Source organism: Oculina patagonica, chromosome 1 (genome assembly GCF_052425735.1).
Source record: "Oculina patagonica isolate OP01 chromosome 1, crgOcupat, whole genome shotgun sequence".
Lineage (NCBI taxonomy): Eukaryota > Metazoa > Cnidaria > Anthozoa > Scleractinia > Oculinidae > Oculina > Oculina patagonica.
Genome location: NC_135758.1, coordinates 21,023,543 through 21,045,387, shown reverse-complemented (window position 1 = coordinate 21,045,387; position 21,845 = coordinate 21,023,543). Strand labels below are relative to the sequence as shown.

At 38.0% G+C, this 21,845-nt stretch overlaps 1 protein-coding gene across 1 annotated transcript in view; it reads right to left on the bottom strand.

The window, feature by feature from the left end:
* The window catches only part of LOC144632740 (uncharacterized), a 61,720-nt gene that overhangs the window by 28,921 nt on the left and 10,954 nt on the right, over nucleotides 1-21,845 (bottom strand). The window contains 24 exon segments of the mRNA XM_078491495.1: nucleotides 12-340; nucleotides 439-592; nucleotides 817-1,145; nucleotides 1,753-1,894; nucleotides 2,195-2,523; nucleotides 3,440-3,548; nucleotides 3,828-4,102; nucleotides 4,810-4,905; nucleotides 7,582-7,681; nucleotides 7,909-8,159; nucleotides 9,097-9,234; nucleotides 9,915-9,995; nucleotides 10,709-10,822; nucleotides 11,216-11,440; nucleotides 13,057-13,165; nucleotides 13,264-13,523; nucleotides 14,101-14,211; nucleotides 14,577-14,649; nucleotides 14,826-15,001; nucleotides 16,567-16,647; nucleotides 18,216-18,388; nucleotides 19,544-19,713; nucleotides 20,079-20,272; nucleotides 20,912-21,200. Coding sequence (XP_078347621.1) covers nucleotides 12-340; nucleotides 439-592; nucleotides 817-1,145; nucleotides 1,753-1,894; nucleotides 2,195-2,523; nucleotides 3,440-3,548; nucleotides 3,828-4,102; nucleotides 4,810-4,905; nucleotides 7,582-7,681; nucleotides 7,909-8,159; nucleotides 9,097-9,234; nucleotides 9,915-9,995; nucleotides 10,709-10,822; nucleotides 11,216-11,440; nucleotides 13,057-13,165; nucleotides 13,264-13,523; nucleotides 14,101-14,211; nucleotides 14,577-14,649; nucleotides 14,826-15,001; nucleotides 16,567-16,647; nucleotides 18,216-18,388; nucleotides 19,544-19,713; nucleotides 20,079-20,272; nucleotides 20,912-21,200 — 4,308 coding nt within the window.

Sequence of the window (21,845 nt, the reverse complement as noted above, 5' to 3'; positions counted from 1 at the left end):
GGCTATTTCACCTTATCTCCAGTTTGTCTTTGTTTCCTATAATACTGGAAACTCGCTCCATCGTTACTGTACTGCAGTTTATACTTGGTTACCCACTGGTCGTAATCATTTCTTCCTTGGGTTGCTACACGTGTCACTTTGGTGTACTGGCTACTCAGATCAACCTGAAGCCATTGATGGAGGTCATTGCTGCCAGCTGACCAGCACCCCGCTGACCATGGAATGGCTTTAAAGTTAAGTCTGCCCTGAGTGGCGGCATGGTTGACATCGTACTGGGAAGAAGCAGTAATTTGTGCGTCAGGGATTGCACCGTTTTCCAAGCCGAGAGCCGCTTGAAAATCTAGAGGAGAAAGAAGTAAGTCATGCAACAACGAGCTACTGAAAGTTGACTTCTATTATTCCAACAACGACAGACGACAAACAAAAACAACAACGTACCTCCTGCATTACCTTCCTGACAACTATACAGCTCCACCCTCATTGATGTGTGATTATACCAAGCTTCTGGCCGAAAGCGTATGTAGCGAGCTGTGATTGGTGGGTAAAGGCTATGATAGACAACCGTGTCCTGATCCGAGTTTCCAGCAAATGTCTAAATTAAATAAATGGCAAAATCGCAAGCAACCATTAGAGAACATTATTGCTTAAACTTTCGAACCTAACTAAGCTGTCTCACATAAATTAATATAGTATCACTCGAGATAGTAAGCAAATAGTTTAAAACTGTCTCGAACAGTCAGACTAGTGTTTTTTTTTTTTTTAATTTAAAGTTTTCACCATGTAGCTAAAAAAAATTTAAGATTTAGTCTGTTTCACCTTGTCTGTAATTTGTTCTTGTTCCCTGTAGTACTGGAAGTTCTTTCCATCGTTACTGTACTGCAGTTGGTAACTAGTTACCCACTGGGCGGCATCATTTCTTCCTTGCGTTGCTACACCTGTCACTTTAGTGTACTGACTACCCAGATAAATCTGGAGCCATTGGCGGAGGTCATTTCTGGCAGCTGACCAAGATCCCGCTCTCTTTAAAATTTCTCGAAAGTCCAGTCTGCCTTGGATGGCGGCATGATTAGCATCGTATTGCGAAGAGGCAGTAATTTGTCCGTCAAAAATGGCGCCGTTTTTCATCCCCATAGCTTCTTGACATTCTAATTGTCATTTTGGAATCGACGGAAATAAAAAGTTAATGTACCATTACTAAGGAGCGCAATGATCTTTCCAACAGAATTCTGATGCAGCACTGAAATCCTTTAAAAACTATTTGTAAGAAATTCTTATTTACAGTTAACGGAAAAAAAGTGCTTGGTTATGACAAAGTTAATGTACCATTACTAAGAAGCGCAATGATCTTTCCAACAAATTCTAATGCAGCACTGAAATCCTTTAAAAACTATTTGTAAGAAATTCTTATTTATGGTTAACGAAAAAATGTGCTTGGTTTTGACAAATCCGTTTTGCAACACGTAATTGCGCATGAATGAAAGAATTGCGTAATTTAGCCATTTTATTTGCTTTGTGACTTATACTTGGGCCCTATTTCATCATGACTATACGTGTGCAGTTCTTAAATAAAAAAAGAGATCAGCCAAATGACAAGAAATCTGATAAATTTCTCAACAAAATACCATTTGATTTTCTCTCAATCTACGGTAAGACAATGTAACTTTTTAAAATGTTTACAAGAGAATCGTATAGTTAGCGTGCAAGGAGTCCTAAAAGGATTGTCCAGATTTAAAAGAAACCTCCTCCATGTACCTTCTCGGCATCCATACAGCTCCACCCTCATTGAAATGTGTTCATGCCAAGCCTCTGGTCGAAAACGGATGTAACGTGCTCTGATTGGTGGGTTTAGCTCGTGATAAACAACAGTATCCTTGTCTGTGTTTCCAGTAAAATCCTGCATTTTTAAGACCAAAAATCGTTCCCTAAAGTAGCCTTCATAATGGTAATGCTAACGCAGGAAAGTAATTATATAAAACTACTGCCGCGTAGATTACGTAAAGAAAGTCTCAGCAGTTTCAAATGAAATTGAAACTGAGCAAAAATTAGAGCAATGTTAAGGTCGGATATTATCTGTCTAAAACCTCTACCATATGAACTTAGTGAAAATGAAACTGCTTTCTCGGACAATTTTATGAAAAATAAAGCGAATCGAAGAAACGTCAATCACCGTTTTGAGGTATTAAGTCTATTGTACCTTGTCTATGACTTTTCCTTGTCCCCTGTAGTACTGAAAGTTCACTCCATCATTACTGAATTCGAGTTTGTACTTGGTTACCCACTGAGGGTAATCACCTCTTCCTTGGGTGGCTACACGTGTGACTTTAGTGTATTGACTACCCAGATCAATCTGGAGCCATTGATTCCGACTATTGCTGGCAGCTGACCAAGCTCCTCTTATCCCTCCAGCTCCTTTAAAGTTAATTCTGCTCTGGATAGCGGAATGATTGACATCCCATTGTGATTTAGCACTGATTTGTCCGTCCGAGATTACGCCATTTTCCATGCCGAGAGCTCCCTGGCATTCTAATGATCACGTGGAACCGATAGACACGACACGTTAAGGTGCTCGTAATGGTTTATATATTCTTATCTTTTGCATTCTATTACAGCTACACTAATAATGTTGAGGTTAAACTTTTAGTACAACTTTGTACAGGTTTAACCAATGCCAAATTTAAGTCACCGTGACGTCAAAATTCGTTGCCATAGCAACAACCAAAGTGGTCAAAGATACCTTATATTTGACCTGTTGAGGCTAACATCTCAATAAATAGACGGTGAAAGTTTTTGATTTTCATATATTTTTGTCTAATGGACAATTTGTTCGTTTGTAAAACTTGCACAAGCGTTGATATGTGACACGCGTCCTGCATACTGCTAGGATCAGCAATGTCGAAATCATCAAATGTGTAGTAAATAATAAAGATGGTAGATTTCAAGCTCGGTGATAAATAGTGAAGAAATTATTTAACATGACACGAGCGTGGGACAAAGAAAAAATCTGAGTCCCCGACGGGGAGTATGCAGGACGCGTGTCACATATCAACCTAGTAATTGGCCCAGCTCAACAGCGAGTCTCTCGTAGCTCAGTTGGTTAGAGCGCCCAACCGGTATCTGGGAGGCCATGGGTTCGATTCCCGTCGGGTACTCAGAATTTTTTTCTTTGTCCCACGCTCGTGTCATGTTGAATAATTTCTTCACTATACTGGACAAGACAGGATGGTCATCTCATTTTGACTGCGGTTCTAACCAAGATGATTCTGCTCGCAATATTAAAGCGTTTTCAAGCGGACAGGTGAAGAAAGTACACAGAATCGGCAACTAAGAGATACCGAAAATTTACAAAGATTTAAGTTAACCAGTTATTAAGGGAAATTAAGATTCGGGTATTCATGGAATAAATTTCGCTATGTATCGAAATCCATAGTGTTATTCTCACCTTCAATTGGTTTCCATGGAATTTGTTGACAAGGTTCACTGGAGAAGGAAACGTCATCAATGGCTATAAATGATCCAACAGAGGATTTGCTCCAACCAACAAAATCAATCTGTATCGTGTAACGTAAAAATACATATAGTACTGTAAGTGCAAGCTAAAATAAAGATTGAGTTTGTCATCTACACTTTGTGGACTTTATTACACGAATTGCATTAATGGGTTCAGAGGCTAATTGATAATAAATTCGTCAATACAAAGTGAGAATTATGAAATTAATGATTCTGGCAGTTTTAAAAAATAAGAAAGGGGTATATGCAAGATACACAAGGGATTCTAAGCTCGTGCTCTATTGCAATTGAAGTGCGCCCAACACTAGCTAAATAAATACCTGTGCATTGGTGTAATTGCTTGGTAAAGGTATTTGTGTATACTGCGCCTTATTCGTCAATTAGTCCACAAAGAAAAGCAACGTAGTTTGATTTGAAGGCAATTGCCTTAGTAACACCATTAACGATGCAGTATGCCAGTCATGGCCAAGGTTACTGCCAATGAAATACCAGAAACGTAAGCACTTCCACTCGTAAGCATGGGTGTTGATGACAGGAGAAGAGAGGGAAGAAGGCATGTCAGAGGCTCTCACAGGAAGAGAAGCAACGATTCCACCTGAAAAACAATTGTAGCAGTAAAGGCTGGCTTTCATTCGACATAAACACTGAAGCACAACTGATAAGCGCATAAAAAGAACGAATACGCTTATTTTTCTTATGCTGTCCTCATTAGGAATAAGCATAAGCATACGAATAAGCACAAGAGGAAGAAACAAATATGTTTTTTGTGTATTCTTATTGTGTGCATGTACCTGTTCATATTCCTTTTTCTTATTCCTAGTGCAGGCAGCATCACAAGAATGAGTCCGTTCGTTCTTCTTATACACTTATGCTTATGCCTGTGCTTAGCGCTTATCAGAGTTTATGGCAGTTAGCAACTTGAAATAACTTTACTCTAATACTAACGAAGGGTTCCCGACGATTTCCTGATACCGCCCGGTCTTTACTTGCCTGTTTCAGTGTCGGAGTGACGCGTTGAATGACAGTGTGACTTACTGATTAGCTGTCTGAATGACTCGCAGACAGTTTTGAGTCCGTCAGTCTGTCTCTTCAATCAGAACATCTTGGAAAAAGGATTTTTTTTATCTCTGTTCCATCACAAAGCTGTGCCATCATTATTAAAAAAAATTAAACAAAAAAGCAAGAAAATTAAAACAGCGTGTATACTTTGAATATATTACAACAACTTGACTCCCAAATACTAAGATAAGTGGCACAACATAAAAGTGGGTCACGTGGTACAGCACAGAATGCCCATGTCACCTGATTTCTCAAATCCCTTTACATGTCTGTCAAGGATCCATCCTTCTTGAGCCTCCCAATCGCACATACCCTCTTCAAAATCACAGTCTGGACTTGCTGGAAATAAGAAAATCAAGGAAAGCAGAAATATTTTTTTAGATATCAAATATCTGAAAAAAGGTAAATATATTTTGCATGCGGAATATTCATTTATCAAAAAATTGTTTACTCCGCGTTGTAAGGTAGAGAGGTATCTTTATAGCAACATAGCCTCAAGTCCTAATTCCGACGTGAAAGCATTCGAACTGCTAAGCTTTTTACTCGTGAATGTAATGAAACGAGTATGGTTATGGAAAGTGATATGCAAATTTTCACTCGGTCGGTCGGTCGATGTGCTGTTAACTTTAATTTATGAATAATAATTTATGCATTAAATTATAAATTAATTTTCCTTGTTTTTTTTTTTTTTGAAACTTTTTGTTTCACACTTCTGAGGTTTGAACCAGCGACTCCTAACATCAACGATGGTTTTGAAGACCAAACCTCTAACCGCTCGGCCACTTGGGCGAACTAATCATTTGGGTTGAAAATTAGCATATAGATTTCTTTGTGTTGTTCTTACCCGCTGACCGATACCGTAGGTTCAAAGTTTAATGGCTCGATTTATAGCTCTTAAGAATTTCACATGACAAATAGAAGAAATAATCTTAGAGAAAATATGAAAATCTTCGAAGCACTGAACTGATATTCCGTGTTTTGATGGAATTTATTAGATTTTCCAGGCACGAACTGTGGACTGCGACTGTGTTGGGTATTAAAAGGTTTATTTCAGGACAATTGTATGAATAAAGTCCAATTTTAGCAGTCTCTGAATGTTTTATAGTTCCAAGCGTATTGTATGATAATCGATAGTCATGATACGTAAATAATTTATCGTAAAAAAGCTCGCCAAACTGACGAATTTTGTTGCCTTTTAATAATATACTGTATAGTACTTGATTTGCATCTCTAATAGATTCATAAAAAAAGGAGAAAGAAAAAAAAGACGTCGTATTTTATTGTAAATAGATTGTCGTAAAAAAAAAAATTAATCGTCCCCGCTGAGAATCGAACCCGGGCCGCTGGACTGGAGGGCCAACGCATTACCACAGGGAGACCACAACAGTAAAAAAAATAAATAAATAAATAAATAAATAAATAAAAGAATATTATTCACGTGGTTTCGTTCCTTTTTCTGTGTTGTTTTTCTTTATGCGTAGTAGATAGACACGACAGCACTGTTGTCGTATGCTGAGCTGTCTTGTGCGCGAGCGGATTTCAGATATGCAAATTTCCTCTTTTCTTAATAATAATTGACAAGGGTGGCAACTCTTTCACCAAACGATTTGAACACGCTTTACAAAATCGCTTTGAACTCTTTTCTTTTTCGCCTTTTTGCGACCAAAATCGACACAAAAGAATGCTGGATAAATTTTGAATACGCTCACCTGTCTGTTTCCTGAAAAGAAGCGTTTTCCAGAGAGAGTTTGAGCTCCCTTTTAGATGTTTTCCTCGGGTTTTTTTTTCGTTATAGCTGCGGCCAGTTAACTTGGCACATTCGTCAGCGATTTACGCGCCATCAAGTGCGAATCAACTACGCTCCCTCCCTCGCAGAGATTTTTTGCGCGAACCATTCGAGGCTAATAACTTAAGAACTACACGGTCAAAGCTTTTATTTTTTATATATTTATTTTACTAATGGACAAAACAAACGATTAAATAGATTGTTTGTTCGATCGTGTACAATTTTGAACCGAGCGGGAAAAGGAAGTGTTCGCGCAAAAAATCTCTGCGAGGGAGGGAGCGTAGTTGATTCACACTTGATGGCGCGTAATTCGCTGACGAATGTGCCAAGGTAACTGGCCGCAGCTATTACGAAAAAAAACACCGAGGAAAACATCTAAAAGGGAGCTCAAATTCTCTCTGGTAAACGCTTCTTTTCAGGAAACAGACAGGTGAGCGTATTCAAAATTTATCCAGTATTCTTTTGTGTCGATTTTTGTCGCAAAAAGGCGAGAAGGAAAAGAGTTCAAAGCGATTTCGTAAAGCGTGTTCAAATCTTTTGGTGAAAGAGTTGCCACCCTTGTCAATTATTATTAAGAAAAGAGAAAATTTGCATATCTGAAATCCGCTCGCGCACAAGACAGCTCAGCATACGACAACAGTGCTGTCGTGTCTATCGACTACGCATAAAGAAAAACAACGCAGAAAACGAACGAAACCACGTGAATAATATTCTTTCATTTATTTAATTTTTTTTACTGTTGTGGTCTCCCTGTGGCATTACCACTACACAACGCATAAGCAAGCTTACACTTTATGGTAGAAATTAGAGTTATATAACGAAGGCTTTTGAATGGATTACCCGCGTCCGCTGTAAACACAAGGAACCAACGTGATCATATCTCCCTTCAAACAACTTCTATACTAACATGCCGCTCACAAAAGGACAGAATCATTTCATAGCTCTACACCAATACATTTAGTATTCTCATTCATGAGTGGGCTAACAAAGCGCCTTTGATTCTCACCTGGAACAAACGAAACGGCATAGCTCTTTATGTACTTGTACTAGGCTTTGCCAAAACACACTGTTGTTTTCCGTTATTGAAAACGACTTTTACCATAATAGGCTTACCATCCAATGTTTGTGTGATCACAACTCGCCAATATAATCAATAATATTTCTTCATTGGTTGCTATTGTTACATTATTATTATTTCAGAGAGTAAGGCTATTATTCAAATGACCTACCCTGTCTTGTAATCATTTCACAGGTTCCATCTAGAATTGTTAAATCATCCAGCGCAATGTCACCTTTACTCCCAGCACCAACAGTCCCTTCTATTACAAACTGATGAATGAATACAAACCATGTAAAGCACAGTAACAGAACATTTTTTAAAATGCAACGGGATGTATTCTTTGGGATAACACAATAATACACTGTACGTTCTTCGCCAAACTAAATTGCTACTTTAATTTGTAGTTTGTTAACTCGCTTTCATATAATGCTGCCGTTTCATAATTATATACAGCCTATAGCTAGTTGATCGGAGAATCGAGTGTAAAGCAACTTACTCCATACAAACTCGGACTTCTCAGAGGCGTCTGTCCAAATCTCCAGCGGTTTCCTTGATCTCCCGAGAGCCTCCAGACTAGAGTCTGTGATTGGTCAGTTTTCAGATAAATGCTCAGGTTGCCGATATCTGACCCGTGCATGTGATACCAAAACTGAACACAAACTGTTTCATTGGGTTCCATCCAGCTGCTGAACAACCTCGCCTTGGCTTCAGGGCTTTGCGAAGAAGCTTCAATAAATTTATATATCCCTGCAAAAAACGAACCTTATTGCAGTATACGTAATGTACAGAAGAGTACTCTGCAGAGAGTTTCGCATTCTTTGGCAACTTTGGCCGCGACTCGTATTATAATAGTGTGCTGCAAAAGAACAACATTACTTTTTAGGAATCAAAGATGACTTCAGTTGAGAAAGATGCATTTTTTTTGTCACGAGCGTGAGACGAAAAAAAAAAAACGAACACTCGACGGCAGTCGAACTCATGGCGTTCCACACACTGATGGATGCTTAAAAAACGAGGAGGAGCTTCATCGCAGCCATGTTGGTGGCCATTAAAGCCTGGTTCTCATATGATCGTCCCGATCGTCTCTGTCGCTTCTGTCGCTTCAAAAAGTTTGCTTGCTCCAATCACCTCAGACTTTGCAAAAGACAGAAGCGACAGAGACGATCGGGCGATCATATGAGAACCAGCCTTTACAGTGCATTTTTAAACTGGCTTCTTTTGTTTGTTCCACCAACATGGCCGCCAAGCCATTGTCACTTGAATCTCTCGGTATTGCTCTCAATTCATCAGAAAAATCCGTGCCAACTGTAAATTTTAACGTGAGAAGAAAAGAGCTCAAAGGCCGGATTTAAATCACCCGAAGCACGACAAGAAAGCAGGCAAATTAATAAAAAAAAAAACACGGAAAAATGCGGAGAAATCGAACAGAAAAGCTATGGAAATCAAGTTTACCCAGGCCTTCCTTTCTCAGTATTATTGCTGCTGTGGATTAATTTATTTTTATACTTTCTTGCTTTTTGTTCCATTTTAGCTTATATATCGCTTATTGCTGCTCTTTTCGAACATCGGTTTTGCCGCAGTACCCACCGCCCACAATACTTTAATTTATAGACAGTAATGCTAAAGCTAATATTGTCTCCCGATAAGGGGTTAGCATTTTATTTCGTATGAATACTTTTCTTACCGTCTTTACTAAACGAAGTGTGATCGTCACTCGGTCCAGTATTTTCTGTTGGTGTCTGGCCTGAGCCCAGGGTCCAATGGAACGTCGCGTTCTTATCATCTTGCAGTCCACAATTTTCATTTTCGAAACTGCAGTGGCCTATTTGACAATCAAAGAGAAATGAATTAAGCAAAGTAAGATCCAATCATTTTAAAATGTACAGTTCCTAAATGAACACCGTCAACCATTGTCATTTGCGAGCGTCCGTTCATTTGTCTGTTGTTGTTGTTACACGAACATATCAGTCAAATCACGACAAAATTGAGACGTTTAAATCACTTAAAGAAACCATTTTCAATTTCTAGAAATATTGGGCGTTGAAAGCACGACATGCAATCTGATAAATTATCGCTTCCCCAAAGATCCATTATTTTTGTAATACAAAAAGAGGGCGAGGCATTATGCTTGACGGTAGCCATTTAAACGCATTCCAATTTACTAACTACTGTATTGCAGTGACGTGCTGCTGGTCGTGAACTATAAAAGAACCGTGATGATACAACAGACTCTTTCGACCAAAGACAATGTTGGAATCTCTGCTTAACTATGAAGTTATACCCTGGAGTCCAGTACAATATTTACTTGACTTAATACTTTTAGTAAACTTCTCGAAGTCGCGCATTGCGCATGCCTATGATTGTCTGCCTTAGCATGAAATAGCATATCTTTTCAGATGAGTGAAATTCCGATACATGTAAATTCAGCTAGAGGAGAAGGAAAAGGTTTTTTTGACCTGACAGCGTTTCATTAAATCTTCTTATAGAAATGATTTATCTTACCTCTGAAAGATCGACATCTTGTATGGGCAGTGGAATTTTTCGAGATACACGCTAAATCGTTGAGATGACACTTTCCAGATCCTGCAAAAAATGGACGAGCAAAGAACGACCATAAGCTTAAATACTTGTGCGTGACTTTATTGGTCTCGGTGAAACAAACTTAACGCCAGGAGCTCTGGGCTTAGGCTCTTACCGATAGTGCTCGTAAAAAGGCATCAACTGCTTAAAGCAGTGCTTGTTTTTTTCCCAAAAAAGTAATATAATAAAATAATGCTAATTTTGTTAACAAGTGCTCGTGGTTTACATAAAAATGCTCATTTTCCCCGATTTTTTTAAACATAGAATATAACATTTTTTTTCAGATTTTCAGTAACATTGTTCCTCGATGACAACGTGGATGACGCCATTTTGGAACAAGTGTGATGGACTTGGTTTCTAGAAGGCTCCTTTGACTAAAATGAGGAAAAACAAAGGGCAAACAGCCAACCTGCCTCGACAGCAATCACAAGTAATAAAATAATATCGCTACTCAAGTTATCTAAAATGTAAAAGAGTTACTACTAGAACATTACAAATCTGCAAAACCAACTTGCCAAAATGTGGCTGTAATCAAATCGTTCCGTAAACAATGACAGGTCATAACAAAGTTTGGTAGGCTTGGTTTTACATTGAAAAAGGGATCCCTGGAAGCGGATTTCTCCCCTCGTCCTCGATTTGAGATGCAAAATGGGTAAAAAATGAACGGTTTCACATGAGTCGGAGAAGAACCATTTACAGTTGTAAGTATGACTTACCACATATTGACGGTTTATTAGTTCCGTCTCTGCAGAAAGGTGTTTGACTACATGTATTTGACCACGGAACACAAGATCCCTCAAGGCACTGATGACTAGAGGGGCATTGATTTCCTGAAAGTGATAACAACACAGAAAGATATATAGTGCATAGTCAAATGCATGTACACAAAAAGTTTATGTTTGCTAACTAGACTACTTTTAAGGGTTGAACTGGGTTGATTGCCTGGGTAATTTCCCGACAAACTTCAGGCAGTCTTTTTTTTCTTCAGTGTAACTCATTATAATAAATATCTGGTTATGCACTAATCTTGATATATTCAAGGCACTTCAAAAACAACAGAGTAAAAGGCTATACAGTGGTCATCAGCTCCTGAGAGCTGTTCCGTGTTACATGGGTACATGAAATTATATTTGAATTCATTAAAATTGGATAGCCACGTTTTAATGCTCATCAAAGAAGTTGACACGTTTGGGTGAAGAGTGGTAAAGGGTGGGCCAACTTACGGCAATTCTTTTCGTCATCTCCGTTTAAACAGTCATTTGTTCCGTCACACACTTCTGGTGCTAGGAGGCATTTTCCTTGCTCTTGACACAGAAATTCCCTTGAAGAACATTCACAATTGTCCTCGTCTGAACCATCTTTACACGCAAAGTCGCCATCACACTGCAAATTCCTCTTGACGCACTCGCCATTTTTACATGTAAACTGGTTACTGCCGCAACTGAAACCTAAGAACCTCAGAAAATTGATTAGCCATTTTTTCCAGAAATGTTTGTTTGCGTTCTGCGTTTTCTGTGGTTACAGTGAAGCGCGCCGTCCTGTTGGCACTGGACAAATTTTGACAACTTTTTGGCATCTTGACTTGAAGATGACTTCCGCTCAGGTTATCGAAACGTCAGTCACCAACAACAGTTCTTTTCAGAAGTTCTCAAACATGAACGATCACACTATACAAACTTTTTGACATCTTGTTTTCAACTTTCTGATGGCCTGCATTTGAGCTTGCCAATCAAAGTACAAAAAACTGTGATGGGCGGAATCGACAAGTTCCAAGTTTGTTCTATGATTACTGTTAACTCTGCCATCTCCATTTCTTGCATTTTGGTTGGTGTTGAAACAGAAGCCGTCAAAATGTCGTCAAAAAGTCGTCCTAAATTAAAAAAACTTTATCGAGTGGCGTACAGTACTGTAAAATTGAATTTTAAGAATTTTTGTATGGTCCATTTTCCTGCATGCATTGCATTGAAAAGTGTGCATAAAAGGTATTTCAGTTACAAAGTGGCACTTTCTTATTCGATTCTCATGGACCTGGAGTGAACATTCGGCTCAATCCACGTGGTGGCATTTCACCAGAAAGGCCAAACCTGTACATGTTGAGTTACAAACTGACACTTTCACACTCGAATCTCATGGATCTGGAGTAAACATAAGGCTCACGAGGATGACCAAAACTGAACATTTTGAGTTAAAAGCTGGCACTTTTTTGAGGATCTTGAGTGAAAATTAGGCTTAAACTACGTGGTGGCATTTCATCAGAAAAGTCATTTAGGTGCATTTTGAGTTACAAAGGGGAACTTTCTTATTCGATTCCTATGGATGTGGAGTGAACATAACGCTCAATTCACGTTGTGGCATTTCACCAAAATGGCCAACACTGTACATTTTGGGTTACAAAGTGCACTTTTTTTTATCGATCTGGAGTGAAAAGTAGCCTTAATCTACATGGGACATTTCATCGGAAAGGCCTAAAATGTACACTTTGATTTAGAAATTGGCACCTTCTTATTTTTTTTATTTTTGCATTTATATGCTGTTCGATGGCTTGTTTTGTTTTGACATAGTCACTGACAACAAATCATTCTTCAGTAAGTGTGTGTTTTCCTGTTTTCCTAAACACCGAGATAAACCCTTTAAAGGGGCTTTGTCACGGATTTTACCAGAATTGTAAACAGCCAAAATTTAAATTTATGTCGTAGGAAAGCTAAAAAAATGGTCCAGTTTTATTAAAAGTTTCTATATTAGAGCACTGAAATTGTTTAGCTGCGTCTTTGGCTACGAATGGCTCGGATGGAAACGGATTGCAAATTGAAAGATTAAGGCTTAATCTTTCAAGTTGTTACCGCGCGTCTTTTAAAAAATCGATATTTTTAGCCGTAGTTTGATTTCTATTCTCAAATTGAGGTTATGTCTTCCTTTAGGTGTTCAAAGATAATGCTTTTGATGGGTAAAGTTCCCTCCCTTTAATTTTAAAACAGTATAGACCAAAAATCTGCGAAATCCCCGTGACGTAACTCCTTTAATCTCTCTTAGTTCACGGGAACAAACCATGGAAGGAAAAAATCACCTGGTTGAGCAAAGTAAGGTCTCAAGGTGCAGTTCTCGGTCGAGACAATGACGTCATCGATTGCCACGTTGATCCCGTTATCCAGGAAGCCTTCTCCCTCAAAAATAATCTGAAATGAAAACGAATACATCTTTTTATACTTGTATTTCGCTTTTAGATGGAATATCCACATAATGTTAACGGAAAGTCGTTTAAGTTTGCTCTAACCTGAATTCCCTTGGCACCGGGCCAAGCCACCTTAGCTGCTGACCATTCTGCACCGTGGTATCCAGCCAACTGCCATATTAATGACGGATTTTCTCGTTCTGGTTCTTGAACGAAAACCTTTAATGTCGACTCCGACTTAAATAGAGGCATGAGGTAATTAAACCGCAAACACAAGCCAAGGGATTGATATAATGGTTTCCATGATAACAAGGGACTTTCCAATTTTGCTTTGTAGGGCTCATCAATGTAGGCAAAATGAGCTGAAAAAATTAGTTCATTTCGTCAAATTAGTATTAATGTGTAGAAATCTCTGTTCTCATTCAAGCAGGCTCTAGATCTAGGCTTCCTGCTTTCGAATCTTACCTGAAAAAATCTATGAATTAAACCTTCCTTACAGCCGCTCCTTAAGCTGGTCTTCAGCTGGTTAGGCAATCATTTCTTATACAGGGAGATTGTTTTAATGATTTCTCTAAAGAAAGTCTCGAGAAGACTATTATATGTTTAACAAACTGACCATTTTTTTTCCAAATGAGATTTTTATTTAAAATCTCATTTGGTGAAACCAGCTACTGACTTATGCAATTTCATCCATTCTGTTTGGACTAAGATTTCATGGACATAAGTGCAAAACAACTATAAAAGGCCAAATTAACCCCCAGACAGTCAAATATTGAGAAATAAGCAAAAACCGCCGTAAAATTGGTGAAAACAAAAAGATTGGGCGGAACAATAAAGAAGAATATTTCATGGTGCAAGTCATATAACTTCTGATATGAAGTTCAAAGGAAGAATAGGATTAATATATGAATGTTTCTCGCATGTGTTGTGTTAACCCACCTGGGTATTTGATGAAGGTTTTGTCTGAAGAGAGCATCCACTTGTTTTTGTCACCAAGACTGGTCCAACCACAAAATCCGGACTCAAAATAGCATTCTTTTAGTACCGCGGCTGATAAGGAAATAAACTGAGCAATTAAGTACAGGTTGTTTTCTTTTTGTTTATTAAAGCTACATCTACTATGTAAATTTCCAATGGTACGATGTTTAATTTTTATTGCAGAGTGCATTATTGTGCTGGTTCAGTGGGCTATCGTATATGTATATTAATATTCATAAAACCGGTGGAGTAACCCAGTGAAAATGTAGGTTGTTCGCATGTCTACGTGGTGTAAACTTATAATTTATAAGGAGATATATCCCATTACGTTAGAATAAGACTGTATGACGTTGCATTGGAAGACGGAAAAATTGGTTGCCGGCGTGAACGTTTCCATGTTTCTGACGAAAAAAAAGTAACAGAAAAACGGCGTTTACCTTGAAGATGAATATGTCCCAAGATTCTTTGGTACACAGTGTGCTCTGAGACTTTCGTAAACGAATAACTGACCTGTTAAAGAACGTCCGTGATGAATTTCCCATAATAAAAGTTTAATAAAATCAATATGTTATTCCAGATGATCAAGGCATAAATTTTCATGATCACACCGAGTGAATTTACTACATAAATTGCGGCAAAGGGAAGTTATGAATTACTCACTGCTGGAATAGAAGTATTCAACTGACCTTTACTGTAAAATTTCCTAGTTGTCTGTCCGTGTTAAAAGCAGCCATGAATGATGTGTTCACACAGGACAAGTTAAGTGCGGAATTCACTGATACATATTGTCCAAGGGTTGAGATATTCAGTTCTAACGGACAATCTGGGCAATACATACCCTCACAACAGAACCGATAAAAACCTGTTTGGAAGGAGAAGAACGTTTCTCTGTATCTAAAGAGCGACAGAAAAATGAATTGTTTTTGGAAGCCATACTTTCTAAATACACACAATTTAAAAAAATTACTTTTTGATCTGTATTAAGGTCGCGCAGGACCCTTGCAATCATTTGTATGTATTTATTTAAAGAGTATGCACGAACTGCCGGACGACTGAAGCCGACAACAAACGAAATATTCATGAGAATGTTTGTTTTTAAACTCTTTTGTACAAGTAATTACTAGTAATTGTTCTCAGCTTTGTGCACGTGCGCTGGAACATAGGGAATTATCATAATTAGATTCACAGCTTTGAATATATCAAACGTTGTTGTAAACATTGACTCGGAAGGTCTTCGGAAGCCTCAAAACCTGCAAATTTGTGTCCAAGTTTTCTCCGTTGATATACAATTTCAAGAGTTGATTCACGAGGAACATAAACTTGGTGTACTATATTGTGCTATGACTAGAGCGAATTTTTAAATTTCCTTCTCAAAATGAAGATAGCACGTTTCAAATTTTAGATTTCACATTTTTGCTCTCTTAGAAGCAATTAACTTGTAGCAGTTTTTGAAATCGAAATTTCGTTCTAGTGGTAGCACAAAAGAGGTTATGATTTATCACTAAGCTATACAATCATTTAATTTGGTGCGCTGTTCTAGCTGAAAACTTGGACACAAAATCGCATTATCTGCAGTTAAACTTTTAAGGGCTTGTAACATCACAGACAACGGTCATCTCTCAGTAAAAGGACAATCATGATGTAATTCCATCATCCCCGAATATCCTTGTTAAATGTTAGAGGAATCGATGTTCAAAAAGTAGTGAATTAAAGCTATACAAGATAGCACTCCGTCAAGAAATTTGGCTAATGAATTTATTAATGAGCAAGGGTCCCGCGCGACCTTAAAGCATCTACTGAGGTTTGATGTTTTGCAGCTATTGAGATGTTCCGAAGATATTTAACTTTTCCGATCGTCGACCGTTTATAAATGATTCCTAGTTACAAGCTATGTTATTTAATAAAGATATAAAGACCTTACGCAACAGCAACGCAGATGACAACTTTGATTTAAAAAAAGGAATTTATATTTCTCTTAGGACTCTCTTTATTATCTAAATTTATTTACTGCATGTCTATCGGTGTCAGAACTAGTCTCTAGCTAAACGTATTGTAACATTCAAACTAGAACATGAACAACTCACGTTCCGTTCGTGGTTCACGTTTTTGTCTGGCGACGTTCTCGTTGCCGTTGACGTTGCCGTTGCCGTTGCCGTTGCTGGGTTTTGCGTAAAGCCTGGTTTTTACTAGCGACGCAAGCACAAGCGCAAGCACAACCGCAAGGATAACAGCTCTTATTTCTCCGCGAAAAAGGCTTCGACTCAAGCAAAAGCACAAGTGCATTGCATTTGAATGCTTATTCTTGTGCTTGCGGCAAGCACTAGCACAAAGGTCAAAATTTTGCGTGATCGCGCTTGTGTTTGCGCTTGTGCTTGCGTCGCTAGTGAAAACCAGGCTTTTAAAAGGTCTCTTATTACCGGAACTAACCTGGAATATGCAGCTTTGACCCAACAAAGGCAGATAACAACGTTTTGTGGTCCTGCAGTGTCACCTCTAATTGGCGTGTTCCTATTAAGAATTCAAAAGCCGCTGAGATCCCAAACTCCACAATATTAAACAATAGAATAGGGTAGATAGCAATATCAATAAAAAATAATTATTAAAAATAAAAATAAAAAACATTATTCTTTTGTCTACATGTTAACCCTCGGACGTACAAGCAAATTCATACAGTTAATGATTATGTTTTTCTGCTTGTACTCCCCCCTTCCAACACAGAAAAAATGCATGATAGCCACTGCAGTTATAAATATGTGTCTGTGAAGGTTGCCCCAATGTTCAAGTTGTCCCATTATTCAATGTCCAGATCAAGTCACTTATTAAACAGCAAGCTTTATACAAATACAAAATAAGTAATTCACAATGTTAAGCCCAAAGGGGGGTGGTGATGGTGGTGGTGGTGGTAATGGGGGGGGGGGGGTGTTGGGGGATGTGGGATTTTAAGATTTTCCCTATAAAGATGGTCAAACACCACTCCCCCAAAAAAACACGATTAGTCAAGTAATATAAAAAGACATAAAACTTCAACTCTAGTTTTCCCTGTTTAACAATATCAACTAAGATGTCCAACTTCACTCATGTGATTCACTTCATGTGAATTACATGTACTTCATACATTGTACTGTTAACTTTCAAATGTGTATCCGTATTGATTTGTGAAGTTGTAGTGGCATTTCAGCATAACCTGTTGTTTCTTCTTCAAATAAGAGATAGTAAAAGGCTTATCCACACTCACTATAACTTTAGCATTTCCCCTGGGCACTTTGATTCCTTTGGAAAAATAAATCTCGATTGATTCTTTTCAGTGTCGCACAGTCTGGCAAAATCTCTTAACAGTCTGTTCTGTTTTGTATATGAAATTACATCTGTGATCCCAGTTTCTGTGGAAGACACACCGAAAGTAGATTGTGCTTTTCGTACAACTTCCATGAAATATTTGAAATATTAATCATTTGAGGCAAGTCTCGTGTGAAGATTATTGCCCAAGGATCTCGGGCTCTCATCTGTCCTTTCAGCCGTCTTTGCATACTCTTCAGCCAGATGGTAATCTCTTCTTCGATAACAGGGCCAAGTTGTATACACGAAAGTCGAACTTGTGCAAAGACATTTTGCTCAGTTTGATGCTTTTCATAAATAGAATTGCCACCGTTAGCATTGATACACGATTTTTCAAATCAAATCGCCCGCGGAAACGTTTCCAAAATTTCCGTCAATCAAAGTTTAAAATTACGTTTCGCACGAGTGAGTATTTTAACTACAGAAGGTGTATTTTAACTATAGTAACTTTATACGGTATCCAAGTTATGGGTTAATTTTACCCATGGTTACTTTATAGCCAAATTACGAGTATATTTTAACCACGGTCAACTTATACCTAAACTATGGGTATATTTTCACCAGGGTTACTTTATGCTCAAATTACGTTATTACCCTTAACGTTTTAAAACAAATTATAATTTCAATCAACACGTGAACGACAAATTCATCTTACTGGGAGTGCTCAGACTTTCTACTATCCATTTCCCTCCATCATCAGATCAAAGCAAATGTATATAGCCTGTTAGCGAGTTAGTTACCTGGTTTAGTCCAAAAAAGTCTTTCTCCTGAAATAGGGCGTTCATATTCTCCACTTGGTGTGCGCATGCCCACAGATATGTGGTCGTCGCTAGCTTCTTCCCTCATAAAGGCTTCCATTTGGTAAAGTCGACATTTGTCGAGAAAGATCGGTTGGGACATTTGCTCTGGGTACCTTCAAAAGCAATACACGAAAAAAGATCATTCCAACTACTGGAGGAGGAACTCGCCAATTAAAGGGTCGGGGACGTTCCAATCTGCGGGTCGGTCCATTTTAAAACACATACAATTAGGAGCGTTCATTACGGAGGGCGCTTATAGCAGAAATTAAACTTTCAGAAGAAACATACTAGTAAGAAAGAGGAGGAGGGGGTGGGGAGGTGGGGGGGGGGGGGGTGGAACTTAATGGAGCTTTTACGGTTACTGGAAAGAAAATCGAAACAAAATTTGCTAATTTGGAGTAGATATAAAGGATATTTACATTTAGTATCTTAATTGAAGGCCTTTCTGTAAGCACTTTCGGATGTAGACTTCGCCATTATATATTTAACAATTATTCGCCGAAGGCGAAGTTCGTGATTATTGTTGAATAACCCCAGATACAAAGTCGAGGGGATTAATATTATTCAACAATAATCACTGAGCCTGAGGCGAATAATTGTTTTAGTATAATTTTCAGAGGTGATTATCAAGAACTGAAAAATAACAATAGAAAACAAGAAAATATCAAACACAAGTTCTCCCTTGCATACGGTTTAAACCAGTTTATTCATCGATTAAAATAAGAATTTACACTACGAGAAAGATAAATATATGGTACCTTTGCTAAATTGTTTGTGGCTTCTTAGCAAATGTGCGAATCCTCTCTAAATGAGTAGCTCCTGTCAGAAGAACTAAATAATTTTCACTCAATCGATCTGATTGAGTTTCTCATGGCCGTGTACAATCTCCAAAACCACCGTATTTTCGATCAATTTTAATGCCTTGAGAACCATCTCTTGAAACTATTTTTAGTCCAAACGTCTCGGAAGTCACTTGCAAAATTCCCAATGTTCTAAAAATCCATGTTTACTTGGTTGTATGTCAAAGCTGGCATGAGTTGTAACCAAGTCATCAAATGCTATAATCACCTCTCGCGGGGTGATTTTAGCCTCATAAGCCGAGTTTCTCGACCAATCAGAATGCTCCAATTCTTATAATCACCTCTGAAATTCTGCTTATATTTATTGTCATTATTATTGTCGTCGTTATCGTTATCGTTATCGTTATTTTTATGATTAGTATTATTAGTGTTAACACCCTCGGTGTAATGCATTCGTATGGCGCTCACCTGTTCCATTGACGATACAAAGTAGATCTCTTAACGGTTATGATTGGTTGCTTGGTTACCCTTTCCTTAGTTTTCATGTCCTTTTCTTCAATGACATTTACATCATGCTTCCACAACTCGCACAAATCATCACACGACATGTAAAATGTATAATTGCCGCTTTCATGAACCTAAAAATCGATATTTAATAAGTAGTGATATGTATATTGTTTACGTGAAATAAATTCATAAAGAAACGTTTCTCAAGCTCACATATGTTCGTGATAAGGAAACGGAAACAAAAGCCTGATTCTGCCTATCTCGGCATAAAAGGAAAAACAATTTGGACAGAATTAATCGATTTAATTGTTTCTTAAATTCATCGATTTGCTTTAATTTCAAGAAGGGCTGACGCTCAAATTCACATTGTGGCTGTTTCAAATCTGTAATGGCAGTTATTTACTATATTTATCCTTAACCGAAATGATCCTGAAGATTACGACGGACACATACAACTCTATAGCACTAAAAATTTAAAGTTGAAATATCATTCTACCTGCAAGTAGCTTGTCAATCTTTGTATGTAGTAATTCACCACATTGGCCGGTGCATCAAAATCTCGCAGAATGATCTGGCTTCCAACTGGACGATTAAAGGCCGGATTTTCACGCATAGTTGGCGCTGTTTTGGAGTCGTAATTTACGCCATACCACCCCTCACGTAAAACTCCGTGAGTGTCTCCAACGAACTCTACAACAAATAAAATATGAAAAAAACTGTTTTTAACAATTCGAATTCTTTGGCGTTATCTTCTTTTTCTTTCATTACGTACTCATCATTTTCAATCACACGCTTTTTTTTAATTATTGGTCGTGCATTGCTTCCTTGAATGTTCATTTCGAAACTTTGATGTGGTTTTAACATGAAGCAACCAAAGTTTAAAAGGCTTCTTCAGCCTCTCTACTTCAGTTTATGGCTCTTAAATCTTTACAAAGAACCAACTAAAAGGTTCAACTAAAAATCTCTCGGAAAAGCGACATATAAAGTGCAAACCAAACAACCCCCACAAGTACATCAAAGGACTTATTAATGCCCCTTAATTAACGCTTCAAACACACACGTTATATATAATACGGATACTGGAGGCTTACGATGGATAAGAATGAGAACATGGGGACAGGTCTTCATGCCCAGTAGCAGAAAATGAACATCGAGTAGCTCAAGAACAAATACAGAATTCATGTATAATGATAGATGTTTTCAAATCTCTCAGCGTTCAAAAAATAGACTTATCAACCCAAAGTTTTCAAAACGTCTTCTTGCCGCATATGTCGCATAAGTTGAAGTGCGACAGTTAGGAATAACGTAGAATGTAACTAGATAACTTACCAACTGTTCTTACTACAACCTGGCAGAGAACTAGAGTGACATTATTCCCAGTCAACGTGACTGTTACGTAACGTCCGCGCGCCGGTGGAGAACATTGTACTTTGTAATCCTGAGTTTTGCCATATTGCAGTGTTCCTGTACATGTTGGGTTTGAACCGGTTTGACTGGTGGACACAGTGACGTTGATCGTGCCACTGTCACGTGAACAGCAATCGACTTTATCGGTAATATCCACAGATTCAACATACAGTGGTTTCTCAAGGGTGACTTTCCACCAAGGGTTGAACTCCTGAATGAAAGGCATTAAAAAGGCCTAAAAAACGAATCATTGCAAAAAAAAAAATCCCCAAATTTTTCAAATCATAGCCACAAACCAGACGAAATCTCTGTTTGACTTTTTAAGATCAAAAAAGAGAAACTTAAATCTACTTGAAAATATTGAAGGACCGCAGCCAGGATAAAACATATTATAAAATTTTGAAAACGATCTCTGGCTTAAAAACTTTAAAAATACAAGCTTTCGGCTGTTTGAACTACAGCCTTCGACGGGTAAAAATGTAAAAAGATAAAATATTCCGAGTGTGAAGGTGAGAAATAAAAATGCTAATAACTAAGAATATTTGTTAAAAAGAATGTTGTACTGTCCAGGTAGAGGACAAGAATTGTTATCCGCATTGGGAGTTAGTTTGGAATGCCACACTTCCAATGTTTTTCTTGTTCTAAAGCCGCCTTTGTCAATGACAGATGCATTTTCAAAGTCAATCGCGTGATTATTAGACCAGACGTGATTGGCGATTCTCGAACCTTTTGCCGCGGTTTTAACATTTCTTAGGTGTTCTTCTTTCCTGGTGTTGAAGGCTCTGCCCGTTTCACCAATGTAACACCATGAACACTCAGCACAAGGGATTTTATAGACAACATTTGTCTGCGATTC